The following is a 23075-nucleotide window of genomic DNA, read 5'->3' as shown; positions in this document are numbered from 1 at the left end:
ATCACAACTCCAGTTTCTTGAAGATTTTTCTAAGGAATTTTAGTATAAGCTCTTTGCACCTTAAACTTTTTTTACTTAAGTGAAAGCCTCTTCACTGGGAGGAATGGCAGACTACATTCATAGACACAGCTATTCAACTCTCGAATCGGCAGCAAATGACATTCTGTGAAAAAGCTGCAGGTTTTGTGGCAGAAAGACAGTTTTGGGAATATGACTGGGAAAGATGGATTTCATAGTGCTGCTAAGAATTATTCAGCCGATATTAAGCATTTTTATGTGCTAGGCACAGCTAGCTGATCGCAAATACAGGATCAGGCTATATTTCAAGTGACAAAGGTTTATAAGACTATACAAAACTTTCCCCACTTGTTTGTACCTACTAATTGGGAAAATTAAAAGGGGGCATAAAAGGCCCACACAAGCAAACAAGCTCACTTTCTTGAAATGGTACCTAGCATAGTACCTTCACACGTCAACATAGGCATTCCATATACATCTTTGGTTGAAACAGAAAAGAGACACCCACATGCATTTCCAAATATGCCAAAACTGAATTCTCATATAATGTACCCTGCAACTAGCTCTATCCATAAAATGAAGACGATATTCCCTGGAAAAGGCACAGCTAAGAAAAATGAATGCCTGGGGGAGGGCAGTGAAATGAGATCCTGTGTGACACCTGACTTTACATTCAGTCTGTCCTACCCAGGAATTGACTTCCGGCTGTACTTAAGATTCAGGAATAATAATGTAGTGTCCCACCCTCTTCATCTGATTCTAAGTAAATGTTAACTAGATGAGCACTTACTTACATTTAAAAACAAAGCCTCCAGAAAGGTGTAAAGTTTATTAACATCTTTAAAAAAAAAGATGGAACAGTAAACAGCTACTGAATTTGGGATAGTTCCTTATTTACAAGTTTTACTGCAGGAGGCCCGTTTTAATCAGCATTTCAAATAATCAAAGGAGTACAGTTTTTCCCTAGAAATATCAGGTATTTCACTCTCCAGGTAAAAGACTATTGAAAACATTAAGTGACTGCCCCAGTTAGAAACAGATACACGAATACCTTGAAAATATATAAAAAAGAGTAACTGCTACTTAAAACATGAATTTTCACAAAATTATTCTTGTGCTTAATTCAGACAATTTACTTAGAAAAGCTGGCCTAAAAAAAAAAAAAAGCAACACATGAATATGTCTTCATTTTAAGTACATGCCCTCAAGCTAGTTTAAAAAGTTGAATTAGGGTTTCCAGAGTTTTAGGAGTCCATCTTCACTGTAAGTAGCAATCAGGTTCTGATGAGGGTGATGTGCGATACCAATCACATCCTTCTCATGAACCTGGAATAGGTAAAGCACAGGATTAGGGTATATAGGTCTCTAACAAATCACTCTGAAGAAGCTTCCAGAGCTGAGTGGGAGGGAAGAACAGTGAAGCTCCTACTTCTCACCAAAGGAATCAAGCCCAAGGCAGCCTCAAAGAGTGCTAACCAAACACACAAACCAAAAATACAAACGAGGCTATCACATGGCTGATGACATTTTCTGTACTTTTCTTCATAATGTATAAATAACACTTTGGGCCAAACCACTCCTGCACTACAGCCGGTCCTAGTCATCATCACCATTTTTTTTTTTTTTTTTTTTTGCGGTATGCGGGCCTCTCACTGTTGTGGCCTCCCCCGTTGCGGAGCACAGGCTCCGGACGCGCAGGCTCAGCGGCCATGGCTCACGGGCCCAGCCGCTCCGCGGCATATGGGATCCTCCCAGACCGGGGCACGAACCCGTATCCCCTGCATCGGCAGGCGGACTCTCAACCACTTGCGCCACCAGGGAGGCCCCATCATCACCATTTTATAAATACTAAGCCAAGACGGTGGCTGAGACCAAACAATTCCTTCAACTCAGTGAACTTAGTATTTTCCTCAACTAGAGGACACCTTCCACCTCATCTTGTTTTGTTCACATCTTGGATCTATACTGGAGGCTTCACAAGGCAGGTGTACCAACAGTTCATTCAAGAACAGTTTGAGATCAGATTATTCTCTAACAGAGCTATGTGTATAATTTTTTATACATTCACCAGACCATTTCTTTTTCCTGGACTGCAGACGACTACATTTTCCCTGCCCAACCACCCCTCTGCATTTGGGCTGTGGGCAGCATGTGACTAATTCTAATCAAAAAAGAATGACAAACAAAGTAATATAAACAAACCACTTCCAGATGTGGGTCTTTAAAACATCCAGTATACCCCTTCAACTATCTTTTCTCCTTCTAAGATCTTAGGGGCCACATATTCCAAATGGCACAGCTAAAAGAGGACGATGCAATTTATATCACACTGTGACATAATAAGAAACTTTCATTGTATTAGGCCACTGAGATTTAAAGATTGTTACAGCAGCTAGCATTAATTATTCCTTGTTACTGATTGAGCCCTCTTACAACACAAAGCTGCTTAAAAACATAATCAGGGGCTTCCCTGGTGGCGCAGTGGTTGAGAGTCCGCCTGCCAATGCAAGGGACATGGATTCGTGCCCCGGTCCGGGAAGATCCCACATGCCACAGAGCAGCTGGGCCCGTGAGCCATGGCCGCTGAGCCTGCGCGTCCGGAGCCTGTGCTCTGCAACGGGAGAGGCCACAACAGTGAGAGGCCCACGTACAGCAAAAAAAAAAAAAAAAAAATCAGTTTGATAAGATAATATACAAGTAACTTGCCTTTGAAAGGACACAGAGAGGACTAGCTATATCTGCCACTCTCCAATTGCCCTGGATAAGGTCTAACCAATCTAGCTGGCTACACAGGCATGTTCCCTTCCTTCTTCTCTGCTTTATGTACACCCATCCTATCCACTTGAAGCTGAAGGCTCACTATAAAGGATGACTTTTCCTGATACAGGAGTTAATTCCATACAATTACTTATGGCCCTTTTTTTTTTATTTAGTGATAACATTTTTACACTATTTTATACCAAGGTTCACACAGATAGCAGTCTGGAAAAGGTTTACTTCAGAGTTCAAAAAGACATAAGCATTAACAATTTCTGTAGATGGCCGTAAGTCAGTAATACTTACTGTCAAAGTTCTCTCCAGTTTGCCAGTGACTGTGCTAAAACAGTAGAGCACAAAGTCCTCCCCTACACAGTAGATCCATTCACCACGGGGAGAGAGGGCACAGCAAACAAAGTCACCACCTTCTCTCTTACCAGAGCTGAAGCTTCTGACAATCTAGATCATTAACACAGCCCAAGGTAAAAATAAATCACCTGGATTAGCAACAGTTCTACTGCAGCAGTTTAAACTGACATCTTTATGTTATTTTGTACTTTGGTTTACTGTCATTTATAATTAGGTTACCAGTTCCATTCACCATGTCCTGAAATATTCAAAGGATAAGCTATCCTATGTCAGTGGCAGACAGCCATTTACAATTCACTTGTCCCAAGTCACCAATCCTACTCTTTAGTCTACTGAGCCATTTTACCCAGAAGCAAATTTATTAGCATACATAATTTCCTAAATCAACATACTACTGGTTCTCAATGCTCTGTGGACCCATGCTCCCCAGTTTCCTATTTCTAACAGAATGAGATGCCCTCTCCATTCATGATGCAACTGTCTCCAAGACCTTGCTTGCTCTATTTTACATACCATTAAGATCACCATAAATCAATGGAGAGAAACCAATCTCAAAAGGTTAAAAGGCTACATATTGTATGATTCCATTTAATTACTATTCTCAAAATGAAAAACTGTAATAATGGAAAATAGATCAGTGGCTGCCAGGGGCTAGAGCTGTGGGGGAAGGGTTTAACTATAAAAGTGTAGCACAAGGGAGTTTCTTTGGGAGTGATGAAACAGTTCTGTATCTTAATTGTGGTGGTTACATAAATCAACATGAGATGAAATTTCACAGAACTATTCATGTCCCACCTCAAAATGAATGCATGTAAAGACATAAAATCTAAATAAGGTTTGTATGTGAGTTAACAGTGTTGTACTGATGTCAATTTCTTGGTTTTGATAACTGTACAATGTTTATGTAAGATGTTACCATTGGGGGATGCAGGTCAAGGGTGTAAAAGAACTCTCTGACCTGTTTTTGTAACTTCTTTGTGAATCTAAAAAAAATTTTTTTTACGTTTTTAAAAAGCCAAGCAGAAAACTAGGAAGTGGGCAACTATGGCTATTATGCAGTGTCCCAACAGGTACTGCAGACCAGCCATCTCAACCATAGGTTCGTCACTACCAACTTATCATTTATAGGGACTCAAGCAATGGAGAGAGAGTTCCATACACCAGCCCCTGGGTCTTCTCCATGCTCAGCAGGATCCCCAAGTGCCCAGCCCAACATTTCAGTAGCATCACAACACATTCCCAGGGCTTGAGACCTCAACCTTGTTACTCCTAATATCCCTGGTGCTATAAAAGTGAGGTTCCTTGGGAACCAGCAGGTGATCTGATTACAAATACACATCATAAAGACACTGTTGCCCTTCTCCTATTGGAGTTCCACCTTAGATCACATGGTAGCTAGCAGATGTCCCAAGCTGGTAATCCACACACTGTATCTCCCTCACTCACACAGGGATTGTTATATCAAAATCTTCAGTGAGGTTCTGCAGGAGGCTTAAAGACAGATCGGGGTCTCATTTATCCAAAGGATGCAAAAGAAAGAGAACAGTATACAAACATCCTGGGGAAAGTAGATTAATTACTGAGATGCCAAAAAGATGTTTTGTAGACACAGAATTTAAAATTTTAAGTAAGTGTCTGAAAAACAAATACAGTGTATATGGTTTTCCAAGTGGTGAACCCACATTTGGTTACTGCAAGTGCCAGGACCAAGATACACTGATTTGGGAACGGCCCACAGGGCTTGAGCAAAGGCACTTTCTGAGCACTCACCTGTCCCTGCATGTTCATAATGACCACTGTGTTTGATCTGTTGCAAACCACAAAGTGCTCTGGGTTTTTAGGAAGCAGGATCACACAGTTGACAGTGATGTCTGTCCCTGCAGTGCTGCCCAAGGATTTAAAGGTATTTGAACATTCTGTGGTCTTCATGTTCCAGATCTACAACACACAAATATAAGGCATAAACATTTGGGGGGCGGGGGAGGAAGGTTAACAATTTCTAATGTTTTGCAGTTGAAAATTGTATTACTAAAAAAGAAAAAAATTGACTCAGAAAAAAAAGCTTCGTACAGTCCAAATACCTAGCATTGCCATATACGTAAGAACTCCCCATTTGCTGATTAACTGGTATAAACAAAATAAAAATCAGAAAGTGAAATAATAAAACCCTTTTAAAACTTATGATCTTTTCCTACAAAATTTTCTTTGGCTAACAAGCTACCTATCTTTAATATCAGCTATGTGTCAACACTGCTACTGTCATAAACAACCAGAAAGCCACCCTTCTCTGGACACCAAAATGAAATGAGGGTTATTTAGATTTATATGCTCAGGACCCTGAGATTCAGATTTGGTAGGTCTGGAGTGGGATGTAGGTTTGTGCAATTTTTTTAATCTTTTTTTAAAATTAATTAATTATTTGGCTGCATTGGTGTTATTATTTGGCTTCGTTGCTGTGCACGGGCTTTCTCTAGTTGTGGTGAGCAGGGGCTGCTCTTCATCGCGGTGTGAGGGCTTATTGCGGTGGCTTCTCTGGTTGCAGAGCACAGGCTCTAGGCACGCAGGCTTCAGGAGCTGCGCCAGGCGGACCCTAGTGCGCGCGGGCTTCAGTAGTTGTGGTGTGAGAGCTCAGTAGTTGTGGCTCGTAGACTCTAGAGCGAGCATGTGGGATCTTCCCGGACCAAGGATCGAACCCATGTCTCCTGCATTGTCAGGCGGATTCTTAACCACTGCACCACCAGGGAAGTCCCTGTGCATTTTTTAAAAGCTCCACAAATGATTCTCAGCTTGTACTGAGAACCACTGCAGAAGTCACAATGTAAACAGACACACATGAGGATCCATGAAGTGGAAGCTACTCTTGGCCACTTGTGTGACCTCTCCCAGTCCAACATTTCTTCTGCTAATAGTGCTCCACCCTAATGCTTTTCACCTGGCCCTTCTGAGCTACTATGAACTGAAGTGGTTAAGTCAGACATCACAGTTACTGAAATCTGAAATGTGCTTAGAGAAGGGATGGACCAACTATTGCCTGACATTGTCTGGACAGCACTCACTTCATGAGGTATAAAAACTTCAAAGGCATGGACTATGTTGTATTTCTTCTGTGCCTTCAATGGAACCCCGCACAAAACAGATGTTGAATGAATACCTATAAAGAGGAGGAAATAGTTGCCCCACTAGTTGTCCCAGTATTTATTTTCTTAATAAATACTGTATCATCTACCCCAATCTCCTCTCCAAAGCCCAGCAGCCTAGAAAAGAAATGAACATTTCAGGGATCAAGAGTTCTAAGACTGGGCCTCCCTGGTGGCGCAGTGGTTAAGAGTCCGCCTGCCGATGCAGGGGATACGGGTTCGTGCCCCGGTCTGGGAGGATCCCATATGCCGCGGAGCGGCTGGGCCCGTGAGCCATGGCCGCTGGGCCTGCGCATCCGGAGCCTGTGCTCCGCAACGGGAGAGGCCACAACAGTGAGAGGCCCGCATACCACAAAAAGAAAAAAAAAAAAAAAAGAGTTCTAAGACTTCCAGAGTTTTCTGTCCAAAAGGTCAGTGAGATGCTTTACCCCACTTATTGCAGAACTAAAGGAAAAGACCACAAAACAAAGAGACCTACACAAGCCACCTCCCAATGGTATTTTTACAAGTTGTGAGGCCCATATATTGATACATAGCACAAAGAGGGCAAACCGCATGACTAAAGCACTAAGAGCTCTGTGTGCTTCCCCACCTATCCTGAGGAAGAGTACATCTCCTACCTTCAGGTTTCTGGTTCAATTCCCAAGCCAGAACAAGCCACTGCAGAAGGTGGTCTGACTGTTAGGGATTTGTGTTAGAATGTTTAGGTCTTCTGCCACATAACACTCACTTACATAAGGCAATTTAAAAGCAGATCTAGAATGGAAATGGAGTGTCTCAAAGATCTCTAGTGATTTTCTATTTGGATTTCCCATCTTTTCTAGGAAATGTGGCCCTCTGTTGAAATAACTAAATCTCTTAAGGTACCGAAGAGCCACTACTTTCAGATGAGAGCTGAAGGCAATAAATAAGTATCTGAGAGGACTTGGTTCTATTCTAGGCCCCTCTTGCTCCCCTTTAAATGCTATTAGAAAGGCCCCAATGTGGAGGCTCGGGGTGGGATGAGGCTGACCTATTTATTTAGCCACTGAGCTCTTCGTGAACTTGTTGCAGTGGACCATACCTATGGCAAGACAGAATTTCACCACTGTAAATGGGAGTGGACTTAAGTTTAGAACTCCACACCTTTCCTCTTTTCCTACATATGATAGCGTCTGTAGGTTTGAGATTTGAGGTCCCTAGGCCAATAGGAATTACCACAGAATATTACTATTGTCACAGACTCACCTCAATTATGGCTAAAATACTTACTAAAGAGGTTTAACCACCACAATTATCACCATTATCACCACTGAAAACTCCTCAAAGGGCAAAAATGGAACAGACACCCCAAAACAAACCAGTAGCAAATACTTAACCTTTACAGTGCCATCAGAGGATGCACTAATAATATAATGCCCATCCTGTGTAAATGTTGCTTCATTAACGAAGGAAGAATGGCCACGAAATTCCTTCAGGGTTTTTCCAGATTTTAAACCATGAATTCTATCACAAATAAAAGCAAATGAAAAGAACAATTAATATTCTATATATTATGGTTGGGACCAACTGTTGAAAGCATTTTAGATGAATTATAGAAGCTCATGTTAAAATATTAAAATTTTAAATATTAAGTGAAGAATGAGGGCTATGCAATTATGTATGCAGTATTATTTTTATTATGTCAAACAATCAAACAAAACCACAACAAAAGCTTTGCACAGAGACTGGAAGAAAATATGCCAATAATACCACAAGCTTCTGTTCAGCAACAGACTTCTAGGTCTCTGCCGGGTCCCAGGAATCTGTATTTGTCACATGTCCTCTAAGGTGACTCTGATGCAGGTGGGTCCATAGACCACACTTTGAGAAATATGAAGTACTGCTATAATCCCTTTCTAATCTCTCTTCTAGGTAAAGACCCAAATGGACAACACAATAGCACTGTGTCAGCTGTACTTCGGGGAAATAAGGTCTCACATACCCTCACTCTCCATATAAAAGCATCCTGGTGAAAACATAAGGAATCACTAGTACCTCCCTCTAAGGCTTCACCATATTAAACCCAAGTGAGGGCAGTTTGGAGATTCTTTTTTTTGTGTGTGTGGTACGCGGGCCTCTCACTGTTGTGGCCCCTCCTGTTGCGGAGCACAGGCTCCAGACGCACAGGCTCAGCGATGGCTCACGGGCCCAGCCGCTCCGTGGCATGTGGGATCTTCCCGGACTGGGGCATGAACCCGTGTGCCCTGCATCGGCAGGTGGACTCTCAACCACTGCACCACCAGGGAAGCCCCTGGGGATTCTTACTTACCTAATTGTCTGGTCAAATGAGGCACTAAGGATCTGACTGCTATCCTTAGAAAAGCTTAGACAGGTGACACCTTTACTGTGTGCTCTCTCAAATCTCCTTAAACACTGTCCACTCTGAATCTTCCATACCTTTATTAAAAAAAACGAATAGTAAAAACCTGTAAATACTGTCCCACTCTACTCTGCAGAGCCAAGCAAGATGCAGTGCTCACTAATATGCTAAAAACAGCATTAAAAATGCATGCTAATAGCTGAATATGATATGTCTGGTTCACACAGTACAATAACTTGAATCCTTTGAAACTTAAGCCTCTTTCCTTTTAAATTATTAAAACAAAAATTCAGACTCTAAGTTCACTTAGCAGAGACCATTTCTGTATTTTATCTAGCCCAGGGGATTTTAACAGCAATTAAATACAAGCCACAGCTAATCAACTGCTAATCACCTGCAGACCACCCCATCCCCTAAGCACAACACACCATATAAGGTGAGCCACAGTGGCACAGCAGAAAGGGCACAAGCAGATCTGGACTGAAGTCCCAGATCTGTCACTTACCAACTGTGTGACCTTAAATTACTGGACCTCCCTAGGCAGAGTTATTATTAGGATTAAACAAAAACTAAAGTCACTGGCATAAAGCTGATGCTCCATAAAGAGTAGCTGTTATTAAGCAAAAAACCTATGTAGGACACTAACTCATTACAGAACTCTCAAAATGTCTACATACAAGAGTTCATGCCACTAATTCATACCTTGATTTTTCCATCTTGGGCACCAGTTGCTAACATTTCTGTATCTCTGCTGAAGCACATGCAGAGGACAGCATCATCCATCATCATAAAGTTATCCTGGGCCTGGTACTTAAGATCCTAAAGGAAACAATGATAAGCAGTTATCAAAATAACATAAAAACACCAGTTACCCCAGGTCTCTGCAAACTCACTAAAAGCAGGATAATGGACTATGCCGACTCTAAATCTCCAAAGCAAATAGTGTCATGCACACTATCCTGATGAACAACTGATAATACTGGGAATAACTTTTTTACACAATTCAAGTAACTATTATAAAAAATGCAAACATATTAGCCTACATCTTTTGCTTATGATCCTTTCTAAGCAAAATTTCCCTACAGTACATACTGTACATCTTTAATAAATCTGAATTTATTTGTTTTTAGGGTATGACATGAGAAATTAATGTTTTGTCCATACTGTCAGCTACCTTTCCTAAAACCATGTATTGATTAATCTATTTATTTGTTATTTTTCTTTTATCATCCATTAATGTTCATGTTGAAATATATTTTTTCTAAAATATAGAAAGAGACTGCTTCATGAAAAAAAGGTAAATTATAAAGAAATATACAATGTAGAAAGTGAAAGTCACTCATAAATCCACTAAGCATGGAGTGGAATTTAGTACTCTATGATCAAGATTACATTTTAAATCAGGGGTTAGTCAACAAGTAGCTATTTGGGAAAAAGTTAAGTTGGATCTACACCAATTTTATCACCCTAAACAAATGCCAGATGGATCAAAATTAAACACAATAAGAAACATAATGAAGGAAGTCCAAAGGTACAAACTTCCAGTTGTAAAATAAGTGCCACGGGGATGTAATGTACAGCATGGTGACTACAGTTAGTAATACTGTATGTATATTTGAAAGTTGCTGAAAGAGTAGATCTTAAAAGTTCTCTTCACAAGAAAAAAAAGCTTCTAACTATGTGTGATGATGGATGTTAACTAGACTTACTGTGGTGATCATTTTGCAATATACACAAATATTGAATCAGAAGCAATCCAAAAGAGAAATGGGCAAAGGATATAAAAAGACTTCACAGAATAGGAAATACTGGTTGCTTTTCACATATAAAAAGATATTCCACTTCATTCAGAATGAAACACAATTAGTCCTACAATAAGGTTAGATTGGAAACAATAAGCAACTGCTTACATATACACATAGAATATTCCAGAAAAGTTACATAAGAAACTGGTAACCCTGAGTGGACCAAGGAAGGGAACTGACTGGCTGAGGGACAAGAGGGGGGCACAAGCCTCTTTACTGAATAACCGTTCTATTTTATAAAATGTTTTATCAGATGTACATGTTACCCATTCAAAAAGTAAATTTAAATTGCAAAAATAACAGATAATTTAAAAACAGTAACAGATAATTCTCCCACTAGAAAAATTAATGTATTTAAAATACTTTACCTTCCTGATTTTTCCAGTCGTAAAATTCCATACTTCAATGAATCCATCAACAGACCCAGTAACCAGATACTGACCATCTGGAGAAAATCGAGCACACTCCACATGTGATTTCTGACCAAACTGTTTCGAATGAAACAATGAAACAGATGCACTTTTATGTAGTGGCCTTAAAACAATTCCCATTTTAAACTTTTGAGAGCTCTGTCCTAGCATAAAGCCATAGCTAGCCTGTATCATGGATTTTGGGAGGGGTGTTTCTGTACCCAGACACCAAGAGATGCTAGATATATTTTCTCCAAACAGTTTAGCGTCTAGGCTCTCCACTGAAACTAGTTTTTGTTCATGTTTTTGTTGTTGGTTTTTTTTTTAAATGAAGTTGGTATTTCCAAAGAAAAGCAAAAGAACTATTTTAGCAAGGGACTTAGAACAAATAATCCTGTTAACTCAAGCAATAAATTTTTACCAGAATCAGCCACTGTTGGCATGACTTCCACACTCAACTAAATATGGCATATGTTCCTATTTTTTTTTCATCTGGGGGAAAAAATTCATTTTTCAAAATAAATGGCTATTTTCCTCCACTATTTTTTAAACAAATTTTCCATCACTGCTTCTTTTCATGACCTTCATTTAATCAAGTGATAATGTGTGGCTGACTAACTCTAGGAGAAATGATTAGAGCTGACAGATTGTTTGCCCGGGAAATGTATCCTGAGCATTTACCAGCAAAGATGCTTCCATTAACAGATAAAAACTACAGAACGTTAGACAGATGGGAACAGAGGAAAGCTCTATTATGAGTTTCATTTTAAATGCCAAAAAAAGGAAGTGTTTATAACAGAAAATCTTAGTCCAGCAGCATAATTATAATGGATTTCTATTTGTCACAAGGTTTTAACCAGGGTAAATAAAAGTGCTGCCCCAAAATACCTTTACATGCAAATCAAAACATATAATCCAGAAAAGACAAATTCAAAACACTAAGCCAAAGTCAAAGATTTGAGGAATATGAATTATTTTTAAATCTATAAATTCAATCAGAGCACAAACCCAGAAAGAAACTAATAAAAAGGAGATGCTAAGGGCTTCCCTGGTGGTGCAGTGGTTGAGAGTCCGCCTGCCAATGCAGGGGACATGGGTTCATGCCCCAGTCCGGGAAGATCCCACATGCCGCGGAGCAGCTGGGCCCGTGAGCCATGGCCACTAAGCCTGCTCGTCAGGAGCCTGTGCTCCGCAACGGGAGAGGCCACAACAGTGAGAGGCCCGTGTAACCGCAAAAAAGAAAAGTCAAAAAACACCAAGAACCAGCCCTCAAGGTGATAAAATTATTTTCCTCAAACACCACTCAAGCCCACTTTACAATCCATGCCTGGTACTTTGCCTAACATGTAGCAAGCAAAAACACAAATGTTGAACAGGACAAATACATAGAAATTTCATGGTTCTTAGTCCCAGGCTTAACCAAAGAGCTAAGTAGTCTTCCAAATGCAGGATTCCTTGGAGGAAGTCCAAGGGCAGATGATGGGCCAGATGTCCAATGTATGTCCACTCGGTAATACAGTTGAGGTGTGCCACTGCCTGGCTGCAGGGAGACCTCAGTGATCACCAGCAGCAACCATGAATGTTGTCAGAGCTGGAGAATGAGTTCTGCTCCCCAACCCAAGCTCCTGGCACAGGGCCTGGCTAAGCAAGCATACATTGAGTCCCCAACAAATGATTACCGACTGGCTGAGTGTCCAAGGATCCTACCTTAATATGCCTGCTCAGCTGTGTAGGAAACTTTTCTTCTTCCACATCTTTGACAGCTGCTTTGCCTCGGAACAAATCTATGGTCATACCAGGGGGAAGCAATCCCTGGTGCTGCTGCCACTTCAGTGCCTATGAGAAAAGAAATCCACTTGGGTGCTTTTAAGATCTGGTCCTGATTGCTCAGACAAAGCCTGAAAGGGTGAGGTTCACAGGAAACTGAGCCATCCAGACCCAACCATCTTTGGCCATCCAAACACAACATAAGCTTGGCTATTCTGTGTCCTAGGAACACAGGCTGACCTCAGGGTAGAAGGGGACTCTGAGAGCCAACAGGGCCAGGTGTTTACACCTATTTTCTTATAGGTGTCTCTTACTATAAATAAAAATTGAAAAACAGAAATCTCCCATAGTTCCAACATCCAAACACAGCTACTGTTAGCATTTCATGTTACCTTGTAGTATTTTTCCCCAGACATATATGTTTAATTTATATAGCTGTAATTATACCATATGTAAAATTTTATATTGTTTTCACCTATCATTAGATCATGCTATGATATGACTAACATTTCGATGGCTGTTCAATATATCCTATGTAGTGGATGTTTCACAGTTTATTTAATATATTAATGGACATTTATACTGCTTCTAATTTTTGCACTCATCTAAATAATGCTGCAGTGAACACCTTTGGACATAAGGCTTTTTCTATTTTGAGGATATTCCCCACTTGGAATAGATTCCTAGAAGAGGACTTACTGAATCAAGAAAAGAACACAAATGGTTAAGGCTCTTTATATACACTGCCAAAGTGTTTTCCTCAAAAGACACAACTTCAATAGCATTCACGACTGCACTATGGGGAGTGGAAAAACCATGGACTTTGAAGACAAATGGTCCTAGTTTGTCAACTATGCTATTCTGACTCCCAATTTCACCAACTAAATTCAGGGGAAAAGCCTAATTCCTAGAGCTGATGAAAGGATAAAATAAAATAATACATGTAAAGTCTATATAACACAGGGACATGATCAATGTTGCTTCCTTTTTCCCTTTACTATATCAAGAAAACAATAATTTTGGATGTCATTTAAAAACTCTAATGAGTGGAAAGTTATGCCCTACTTTAGTCAATTCTCTGATTAGAGTTTCAGCTTTTCTGCATGTTTATTAACTACATATATTTCTTCTGTTAGCTGTTTATTCATGTTCTTCGCTCACTCATCTATTGTGGTCTTACTATTTTTCTTATCAATTTGTGAGCTTTTAATGTGATCAAGACATTGTATTTGTTGTTTATGTTTGCCAAAAAGAATTTTTTTCCCAATCTACCCATTTTTTTTATTATAGCTTTAAAGCTTTCTTTTTATCTTAAGTTAAACTCTCAAGTAATGAAATTTGTTGACCTTTACCTTGGTGTTTACTCCCTACTCACAGGAAGTCCTTCCCTATCAGGAGGTTTGATACATTATATCACCACCTAAGTTTTTCTATATTCTTAAAATACATAACTTTCACTCTATCTGAAATTATGCTTATAAGATATGAGAGAAGGCTCTGATCTGATCTGATATTTCTCCCCCATTCTAAAGTAGGTGCCCCAACACCATACACTTAATAATTCTTCCCTGTTCCTAGGTTCTGTGACATTCCCATTATCATCTATTGAATTCTTATAAATAACAGGATCAATTTCTCGCACTGTTGTCGCACTGGATGCCAAGTACCAAAATGATTCAGACTATAAACCTGTTAAAAGCTTCACTATCTCTAGGGCTAGTGTGCTCTCAACATTCTTCCTTTCCAAAATTTCTTTGATGAATATACTTCCAAGTTTATTTTTTCAAGTGAACACTAGAATTCTTCTGTGAAACAGTTCTAATCCTACTGTGATCCTTATTATAAACTGCCTTAAATCTAAGAACTGGTATCAGTGTCAGTCTTATCCAGGAAAATCAGTGCTTCACCATCTACTCAAATCTTCTTTTACTTCTCTTGAAAGCTTTGAACGGCTTTTGCTTTTTTAAAAAATGGAAATAAATCATGTATTACCCACAAAAGTTAATGCTAGAATTCTTATACTGTATGCTGTTGCTATAAACAAAAGCTCTTTTTTTCACTGAATATTCGAACTGGTCAGTGCTGATATGTAGAAATGTAATCAACTTTTGTATATTTTATATCTCACAACTTTACCAAACTTTTAAATTAATTCTATGATTATAGTTGAAATATTTAATGTTTATAAATACTATTAATTTTATTTCTTTCCAAAATTCGTATGTTGCTTATTTTTCATATTTTACTTTAATGACTGGAAAACTTGACCTGTCTCCAATCAACAGGTACTCTCTACAGGCTCTTTACCCTTAGTCTACAGCAGCTTCAAATCACTCCCAACTTTAAAAGGAAAAAACAAAAACGAAAACCCCTCTCTACATCACCCCTATCTCCTTCCTTTAACAACCAAGAAAGGAACAACTGGAGAGATGAAAAGGGAAGCCAAGAAGAAAACGGTTAGAAAAACCAAGAGAGGAGTTTCATGAAGACGAGTGGTTATCATGGTTGACAGCAACCAAGAGCATGGGGAAGATGAGGTCAGAAAGGAGTCTGTACTCTAGGTCGCATTAAAAATAATAATGACAATGCTAGTAATACTACTACTACTAAAAAAAAAAAAAAAGAAAAGAAAAAAGAAACACCACCAGCAGCTACCAGTTACTGTGTGTTTACAAGGTGCCAGGCAAAATACAATTGTTTTAAGTACATTTTATCTCATTTAATCCTTACCAGAACACCAAGATGAGTAACTGGGATCAAAAAAGTTAGGTAATATGCCCAAGACCGCATAGCTGGTAAGTGAGAGAGCTCAGATTCTAACTATGGTGAACATTTGTTCCAATTTGTTTCAGACAGTGTTCTGGCACGATGATCAACAATGCCCTCAAGATTGGATGATAAATTCTATTGTTACCCTAATTCTGTCTCTAGAGTGTATGCCCTTAACCACTAATCTATACTGCCACTCCCAGGAAAGATGAATGTGGCATGGCACAGCTGTTGGTACAAGCAGCTCTACAGGTATTTCCCAGTTCTTAGGATGTCTGATTTCTTTAGCTCATACATAGACTTTATATGCTACAGGAAACACTACCAGGAGTTCAGAGTCATTTCAGTTCCACAGACTTTAATCACCTGACCCAGCAATGCCATGAGACGAGATGGAGGCACCACGCTGACTTCCCCAGCTAAGGCCTGGGCAATCGCTGCTCTTCTCTTCTCTTTGCTACTTCCATCAGGGTATGCCTGAAAAAGGAGCGGCCGTAGCATCATTTCCAAGAAATGGCAAAAGACATAAACGCGCATATTTTTTAAAAAGTAACAGTAATCAAGCAGAAACATTCAAAAAGGAAAACATAAAAAGTTAAACAGAGGATTAATCAAACCATTTAGTTTTTAAAAACTTCTCAATTCTACCCACTCGCATTTCAAAAGTATGAGCTGAGAGAGAACTGAGGTCAGCCAATCCACACCATTATTTCTGAAAAGAGCCTAAGTAAACTATGTCAAAGCCAGAGTTGTTTTCCCAATTTTTGAAAAATCTGCAGAGCCAAGGATTCTTTTATATTCTTTAATAATTTTGTTCAGTCAAATGACTCCCAGCCCAGAAGTTCTTCACCACCTCTAACTTAAATCCTGTCCTGGCAATCCAAACTCCTTCCTTTATCCTCACGGTTTCTGTGAGCTTACTCTAACAACTTCCCATTATCCAGTGCCTATTAAATTCTTCTTCCTCCTATTTAGACAAGCTTCTAGTAAAAGGCTGGGTGAAAAAGAATGAAACTATATATATATGGTTTTGGAAGAATAAAAAATAACAATCATCATGCTCCAGTAAGCATAATCAGCTGAGAAGCAAAAACACAAGCTTTTAAGAACTAAAAGAACCAGGACTTCCCTGGTGGTCCAGTGGTTAAGACTCTGCACTTCCAAAGGGACACAAATGCACAGTGAACATCCCAGCAGTACAGCAGCACTTCTGGGCCAGTTAAGTACTTGGGCTAATGTGGAAATGATACCAGAATAAACTGTCTACTTTTTTACTAATCAACACACAATCCTATATGATGAGGTGTGTGGGGGAGGGAAGGTCCTCAAATACTAAACTAGATTATTCTCTTTAACATATGCAAATTTCAACCAAGGTAAATAAACAAAAAAGTATCATTTTCAAAAATTAAATCAAAAATACAAAAAGTATCCAATAAAATGGTTTTAAAAAGATCACATTATTGCTCAAAGTTAACAACAGTTTCTTTTCATTACCACAGTCATACCTCTCGAGGATCGAAGTAAGACCTGGCCAAGAGGTTTTCCAGATGAATATACCGTTCTGGCTGTGTTTGTTTTAACATAATCATGGGATCAGTCTGTCTCAGAAGAGATCTGGCAGCACCCAATTCACGGAGCTCTATTAATTCCAAAACAACCTGTATAATTGAAAGAAAAGGGCTGTTTCAATGCATTCGCTTAATTTTTCTTTTTCAGTACTATTTCTGATGTAGAAATGGCCTACCAAAATGATTTCCAAATCACAAATCAGGAAATGCCCCTTCTCCTTTTCACAAGCAATTTCAGGCAGACAACTACAGTAATTATAAAGTAATAACTTCAGTCCTTCATTTTTATCTACCAATCTCTCCTCTCCTCTACCAATCTCCTCTCCTCTTAGGTCTCTTACTCAGAATGTACATGCTAAAGAAAACTAAAGATGGAAATATCTCTATAGGCTCCAGAGAAACCTTTCTCCAATTACCAAAATTTTCTTTAGGGAATTAACTAAACTCACGTGGACTGTAAAGAAACAAACCCATTTCCCTATTTTTACTTCAAACCACACGACATTCTTATTTCCAGAAAATCCACTCTGTTCTGTTGTATAGTAAGTAATTTTACGATCTATGTCCTGGTTTCCTGGCACACATCTTCTAAAAACCTTGGCATTTCCCCAGTGATAGGAATATCTTTGTTACTCATAAGCCCTCTGCATCACACCTGAGTTAGTGCTAAGGAGATGGCTCAGGACAGGGCCTGGCTATCAAAAGGACCAACCATATGATTAGAGGGTTGATGCTCTGAGCCAGCCCAACCCTGCAGAGGGTCAAGGAACTAGAATTTGAATGAAAAATCTCAATGGAGCTTCCTGGTTGGTGAATACTTTAATGTGCCAGGTAAGAGACAAACCCCAACTCCATGGGGGGAAGGCACTGGAAACTCTGGTTCAGTACCCTCCCAAACTTCACCCTATATGTCTCTTCATTCAGCTGGTACTGATCTGTCCCCTTGATAATAAAACTGCAATCATCAGTATGTCACTTTCCTGAGGTCTGTGTCATTCTAGTGAATTATCAATTCTGAGGGGGTCGTGGGGACCCTCAAATTTGTAGCCAGTTGGTCAGAAGTATAGGTGGCCCAAAACCCCAAAGTGTGGCTGGTGTGTGAAGTAAAGACAGTCTTGTAGAGGACCAAGCCCTTAACTAGTGGGGTCTGTACTAACTCTGGGTAGTTAGTGTCAGAACTAAATTGCAGCACACTATTTGGTGTCAGAACAGTTGGTGTTAGAATAGATCATTTAATGGTCACTTAAGAAAGAATTTCAATTTGGGAAAATCTTGGCTTTTCCAAGAAGAGAGATAAAAATACAGAGTAGCACTCAAGCTTTGACAGTGTAAATTTTAGGGCTGTTACAGCCCCATAATGCTTGAAGAAATGTTCACGGATGCTTTCCAGTCAGGGGGCCCACAATAAACCAACATACAGGGATCAGCATCACCCCCACTCTTACCTGTTCATAGAGGTCAATGAGGGTTTTGTCTGGCAATTTCAGAGACTGTATAGCCTGTAAAACAGTGTCCCAATGGCCGCTGTTAATGTCAGCCACAAAACTCTCAATGCTGTCCACAGTATTCAGAGACACAGTAGTCTCTTCCTGCAAGGTGGCTAATGCCCGATGTAAACTGTTCTCCTTTAGGTACTGCATGATAAGACGGATCACACTGAAAGAAGAAAGCAAGTCATTCAGCTCATGGATCCTCACTCACCAAAGAGGTCACAAAATAAAGCCCACTCCAGTTTATTTTTCTACACAACCATCCTCCTTTCACTACTTACTTTCTGTTTCTTTATCATGTGAGTAAAACTTTTCAAAAAAATCACAGAACCTAAGTTACAAGATATCATCCAGTCCTACTTCCAACTCAGAAATAGGAGAACGGGCCTCCCTGGTGGCGCGGTGGTTGAGAGTCCGCCTGCCGATGCAGGGGATACGGGTTCGTGCCCCGGTCTGGGAGGATCCCATATGCCGCGGAGCGGCTGGGCCCGTGAGCCATGGCCGCTGGGCCTGCGCGTCCGGAGCCTGTGCTCCGCAGCGGGAGAGGCCACAGCGGTGAGAGGCCCGCATACCGCAAAAAAAAAAAAAAAAAAAAAAAAAGAAATAGGAGAACTGGGGTTCAGTGAAGGGCAATAATTTGCCCAATGTCTCACAGTCAGCTAGAAAGCAAGTTAGTACCAAGAAGACTCTCTTACTTCCAAGGTCAGAGATCTTTTTATTATGCCAAGTTTCTTATTAGTTCATATGATTACACTGTTGCACACTATAGTAAAATACTTTAAACCAAGTCTAGTCACTGACACAAAATACTCTAAATGATTGGATGATTTGGTCCATTTTTCAAACGACAACAAAAAATATGAATTGAGACCTTCTTAAAAGGGATTTGTTGAACACAAATAAGTAGAGCTATACTGTATGTAAAAGCAAAACAAAGCTATGTGTCCTCACTTGCAAAAATAACACCTACCCACTGCCTTTATTACCAAATGTTCAGGACAAGTGAAATAAAAACATGTGGATTCAGTTTCCCAAGGAAAAGAGGACCCAGACAATCTCCAAATACTCAGAGAACAAGCAACAGTTTTCAGCATGTGACAAGTCATTTCGAGTTAAATATATATGATTAAAACTTCTTGATCTTCGGCTTAGTGTTAAGGAGTCTAGTGAAGAATGTTGTTCATATAGACAGTAAAAGTTCACTTTACAGGCTGTACTATACTGTTCTTCTCTTGCCTTAAAAGTAAATATGTGGCACACAAGGTATTTCTACTGGACAGCACTAGTATCGGGGGTCACACTGTCCTGGTTGGGAGGGATTTCAGACTGGAATTTAGTCAATTCTCTTTCCCAGGAGAGAAATAATAATCAAAAAATAATAACCAATGTTTACTATGTGTTCACTATATATCAGGTACTGTTCTAAGCATTTTGGATTCATTTACTCCTCAAAACAACCCTATGAGGATGGCATTACTCTTATGTCCATTTTACAGATGAGAATTTGACCAGGTAACAGAGATAAGTGGAAAAATGAAGATTTAAACTGGCAGTGTGGCACGTGAACATACACCCTGGACAGGAAAGCAAACACCCTCTTCTTAAAAAGGGTTCCCTTCCTGCAGAAGGGAACTGATTACTGCTACTCACAGTAGTCTTTTCTCTCATGGCCCCTTTAAGAGACACCTGCTGTTCCAGTATCACACTGTCTTCCATAGCACACTTCCATTTACACTCCCCAAATGAAACACCACACTTGCAAAGAACTCCTATTTGACATAGCTAAAATCAAATTCACATCCTTCAAACACAGTGTGATACATAAAGAGCTAAAAGCTTTGGAGATAGGCTGGGATTTGAATCAGAGTTCTGTCACTTACTAATTGTGACTTTGGACGAGTCAGTTAACATCTCTTTGCCTGTTTCCTCACCTGTTAAGAAAAATACCTACTCTGTAGGGGTTGGTCAAAGAGTTGACTACACTGCTTATAGTGTGACTAGCATGGGAAATACTTAGTAAAAAGCAGCAATTATTGATAATGAAAACATGCAGCTGGGAGTGGTCAGTTCCCACTTTGATTCAGGCTCAAAGCATGGAATCCGTTCCAACTCCTGCCCTGACTTAGGTGTCTTCATCGCCAGCACTCTCCATCACCCTTCTTTGCTTTACTTTTTCTCCAAAACACTTACCACGATTTGCTAAGCCTATTTTACTTACTGCTTTTGCCTGCTGTTTGCCTTCCTCAATAACAATGTATTTTCTATAAGGGCACGGATTTTTGTTTGCTTTGTTCACTACTATATTCCCAGGGTCTAAAACAAGTACACAGTAGACTTCAATATTTGTTGAGTGGGGCTTCCCTGGTGGTTGAGAGTCCGCCTGCCGATGCAGGGGACACGGGTTCGTGCCCCGGTCCGGGAAGATCCCACATGCCGCGGAGCGGCTGGGCCCGTGAGCCATGGCCACTGAGCCTGCGCGTCCGGAGCCTGTGCTCCGCAACGGGAGAGGCCACAACAGTGAGAGGCCCGCGTACCGCAAAAAAAAAAAAAAAATTTGTTGAATGAATAAACCTCCCTTCTTCCTATGGCAGATCTTGAGGACAAGTCCTCTCTCCCTTACAGTCAGGACACAAATGATACGTCTGCTGATTTAATTATTAAGTGTTGGCAAAAGCAGGGTAGACGATGGAATCCTGGAAGAGTTCACTAAAGACCTTCAGTCACTCATTAACCCCCCTCTCTCCCAAGTCTATCATTCTCCTGGCCCAATTTCCACATTCTGTCCCTCCTTTGGGCTACACAGAGCTCACAGACTAACCAAAATTCAGCGCCACATGGCACTTCATAAAATAGCTAGTCGCTCATTCATTCCAAAGACAATCACTCATTCATTCCAAAGACAATCACTCATTCATTCCAAAGACAGTCATTGAGCCTCGACGATGTGCTAGGAACTGGGACTGTAATGAAAAGGAGCCCCTAGACGCCTACACAGGCTAGTAGGGTGGGCAAACGGTGACAATACTGGATTAAGTGCTGGGCAGAAAAAAGCAGAGGGCCCTGTAAGCACAGGGGAGGAAACAAACCACACTGTTCAGTGGGGGCGGGAAGAGAAAGAAGGCTGCGAGTTCGGCCCCCTTGTGCAGATTAGACCGGAGTCCAGGTTGGATGGCTAATTTGCTCAGTCACAGAGCGCACCAGGAGTCGGCGAGGGCTAGAACTCAGGTCTTCCAGGCATGTCTTACCCCCAACCCCGCGCCGCCTCCCATCGGGCTTTGGGCTTCCCGTCCGCTACTTTCTCGTGGGCCCGCCTCCGAGGTAGCCAGATCCAAGAAGCTTCTTTGTGGGAAAGGAAATGCCCCTCCACTCCCCAGCCTCTCAAACGCCTCCCCCGAGCAGCTTCTACGACCTCACCCTTCGCCTCCCGTCCCCCGCAACCTCGCGAATATCCACCACCACAGGACTCACTCCGAGGACTCGATTTCGATCGACATAGCGCTATCTTCCCTGGCGCAGGGACCACTCCACTCTCAGGCCCGGTAGCGGAACGCAACACCTCCGGCGGCCCCAGTACGTCACTTCCGCTCGACGTTCGACGCCCGCTCTGGAGGCGGTCTGTACGGAAGAGGGGCGTGGAGTGCGTGAGGAGCGGGGTTTCGAGAGGCGGAGCTTCGAGGGGCTGTCAAAAGTCGGAACCTGGGCGCCTGCTCCAGAGAGTCTTCCGTTCTCCTCCCTAGAGGAAGAGTTGCCTTTAAAAGACTGGTTTTTAAATTTTGCTTTTTAAATTTTTAATTAGTTGACTAGATTTAAAGGTAGGGTTGATTAATACATTGGAAACCAGTGGGCCACTAGGCAACATTTGCAGGAAAATTCCTTGAGTGTAAATAAATAAATGAAAGATTTTGAAGCCAAAACACAGTTTAATTAATCTAATTATGAAAAGTTAGGGACTCAGGATTTGCATACTCACTTCTTGGAACGAGCTAAATTACTTGTAATGTTTCCAACTAAGTATTTAGTTGAAAATGGTTTCACAGTAGTGGTACAATTACTGGAAAAACAATGAAACCAAATGCAAATGTGTAAAGGGCGATTTGAGACGTCCTTTAATAGACTTTAAACCATACATTATTAAATTAGTAGATACAAATGTAAAGATATCAATGAATTTCATAAAGATTATTTTTAAAAAATATTTTATTGACATCCTATATAAATTTTTTTAAATATTTGCAGCACAATGATAAGAAATCTCTGCTGTGAAAATTACATATTGAAATGATTTATTTGGAGAGTTCCTACTGGCTTTCAATAGGAACTTATCTGATATTTTTTCCAAAGGTCTGCCACACAACTTCTCTGTAGACTCTTAAATACTGCTGCTTTTTTCAAATCTTTCTCAATTTCCCATCGACTCTCGAAGGACCATGGTCTCCAAGATCTCAAAGGTCTTAAAAGTCTAAATGTTTGCTCCAACATGTGGTGAGATATCTAGATGGGTGTATGATTTCTGACATATTCTTTCACTATCCCATCTCATGGAGCAGCATATAAAAGTATTATAACATCTTCCTTGAAACAAGACTCTGCTCATTTTCAACAATAGAGTATGCCTTCATTTTCTCTACCTAGTACTTATCA

At 40.4% G+C, this 23075-nt stretch overlaps 1 protein-coding gene across 2 annotated transcripts; it reads right to left on the bottom strand.

Moving 5' to 3' along the window:
* Positions 1–321: 321 nt before the first annotated feature.
* Positions 322–22023, bottom strand: SMU1 (SMU1 DNA replication regulator and spliceosomal factor). 2 transcript variants are annotated; one of them, XM_060101839.1, is made up of 12 exons: positions 21903–22023; positions 18390–18600; positions 16882–17034; positions 15740–15850; positions 12545–12673; positions 10796–10915; positions 9325–9441; positions 8572–8699; positions 7640–7766; positions 4915–5082; positions 3082–3234; positions 322–1344 (listed from the first exon to the last, which is right to left on the bottom strand). In XM_060101839.1, the coding sequence occupies exons 1-12, from the start codon at positions 21926–21928 to the stop codon at positions 1246–1248; spliced, it is 1542 nt and encodes a 513-aa protein (XP_059957822.1). In that variant the 5' UTR covers positions 21929–22023; the 3' UTR covers positions 322–1245. The 2 variants fall into 2 exon arrangements, with proteins under 2 accessions (XP_059957822.1, XP_059957824.1); XM_060101841.1 differs by having other exon boundaries at positions 21849–21935.
* Positions 22024–23075: the final 1052 nt, after the last annotated feature.

This window comes from Mesoplodon densirostris, chromosome 6, assembly GCF_025265405.1.
Source record: "Mesoplodon densirostris isolate mMesDen1 chromosome 6, mMesDen1 primary haplotype, whole genome shotgun sequence".
Lineage (NCBI taxonomy): Eukaryota > Metazoa > Chordata > Mammalia > Artiodactyla > Ziphiidae > Mesoplodon > Mesoplodon densirostris.
This window is presented reverse-complemented; position numbering and strand designations above follow the sequence as displayed.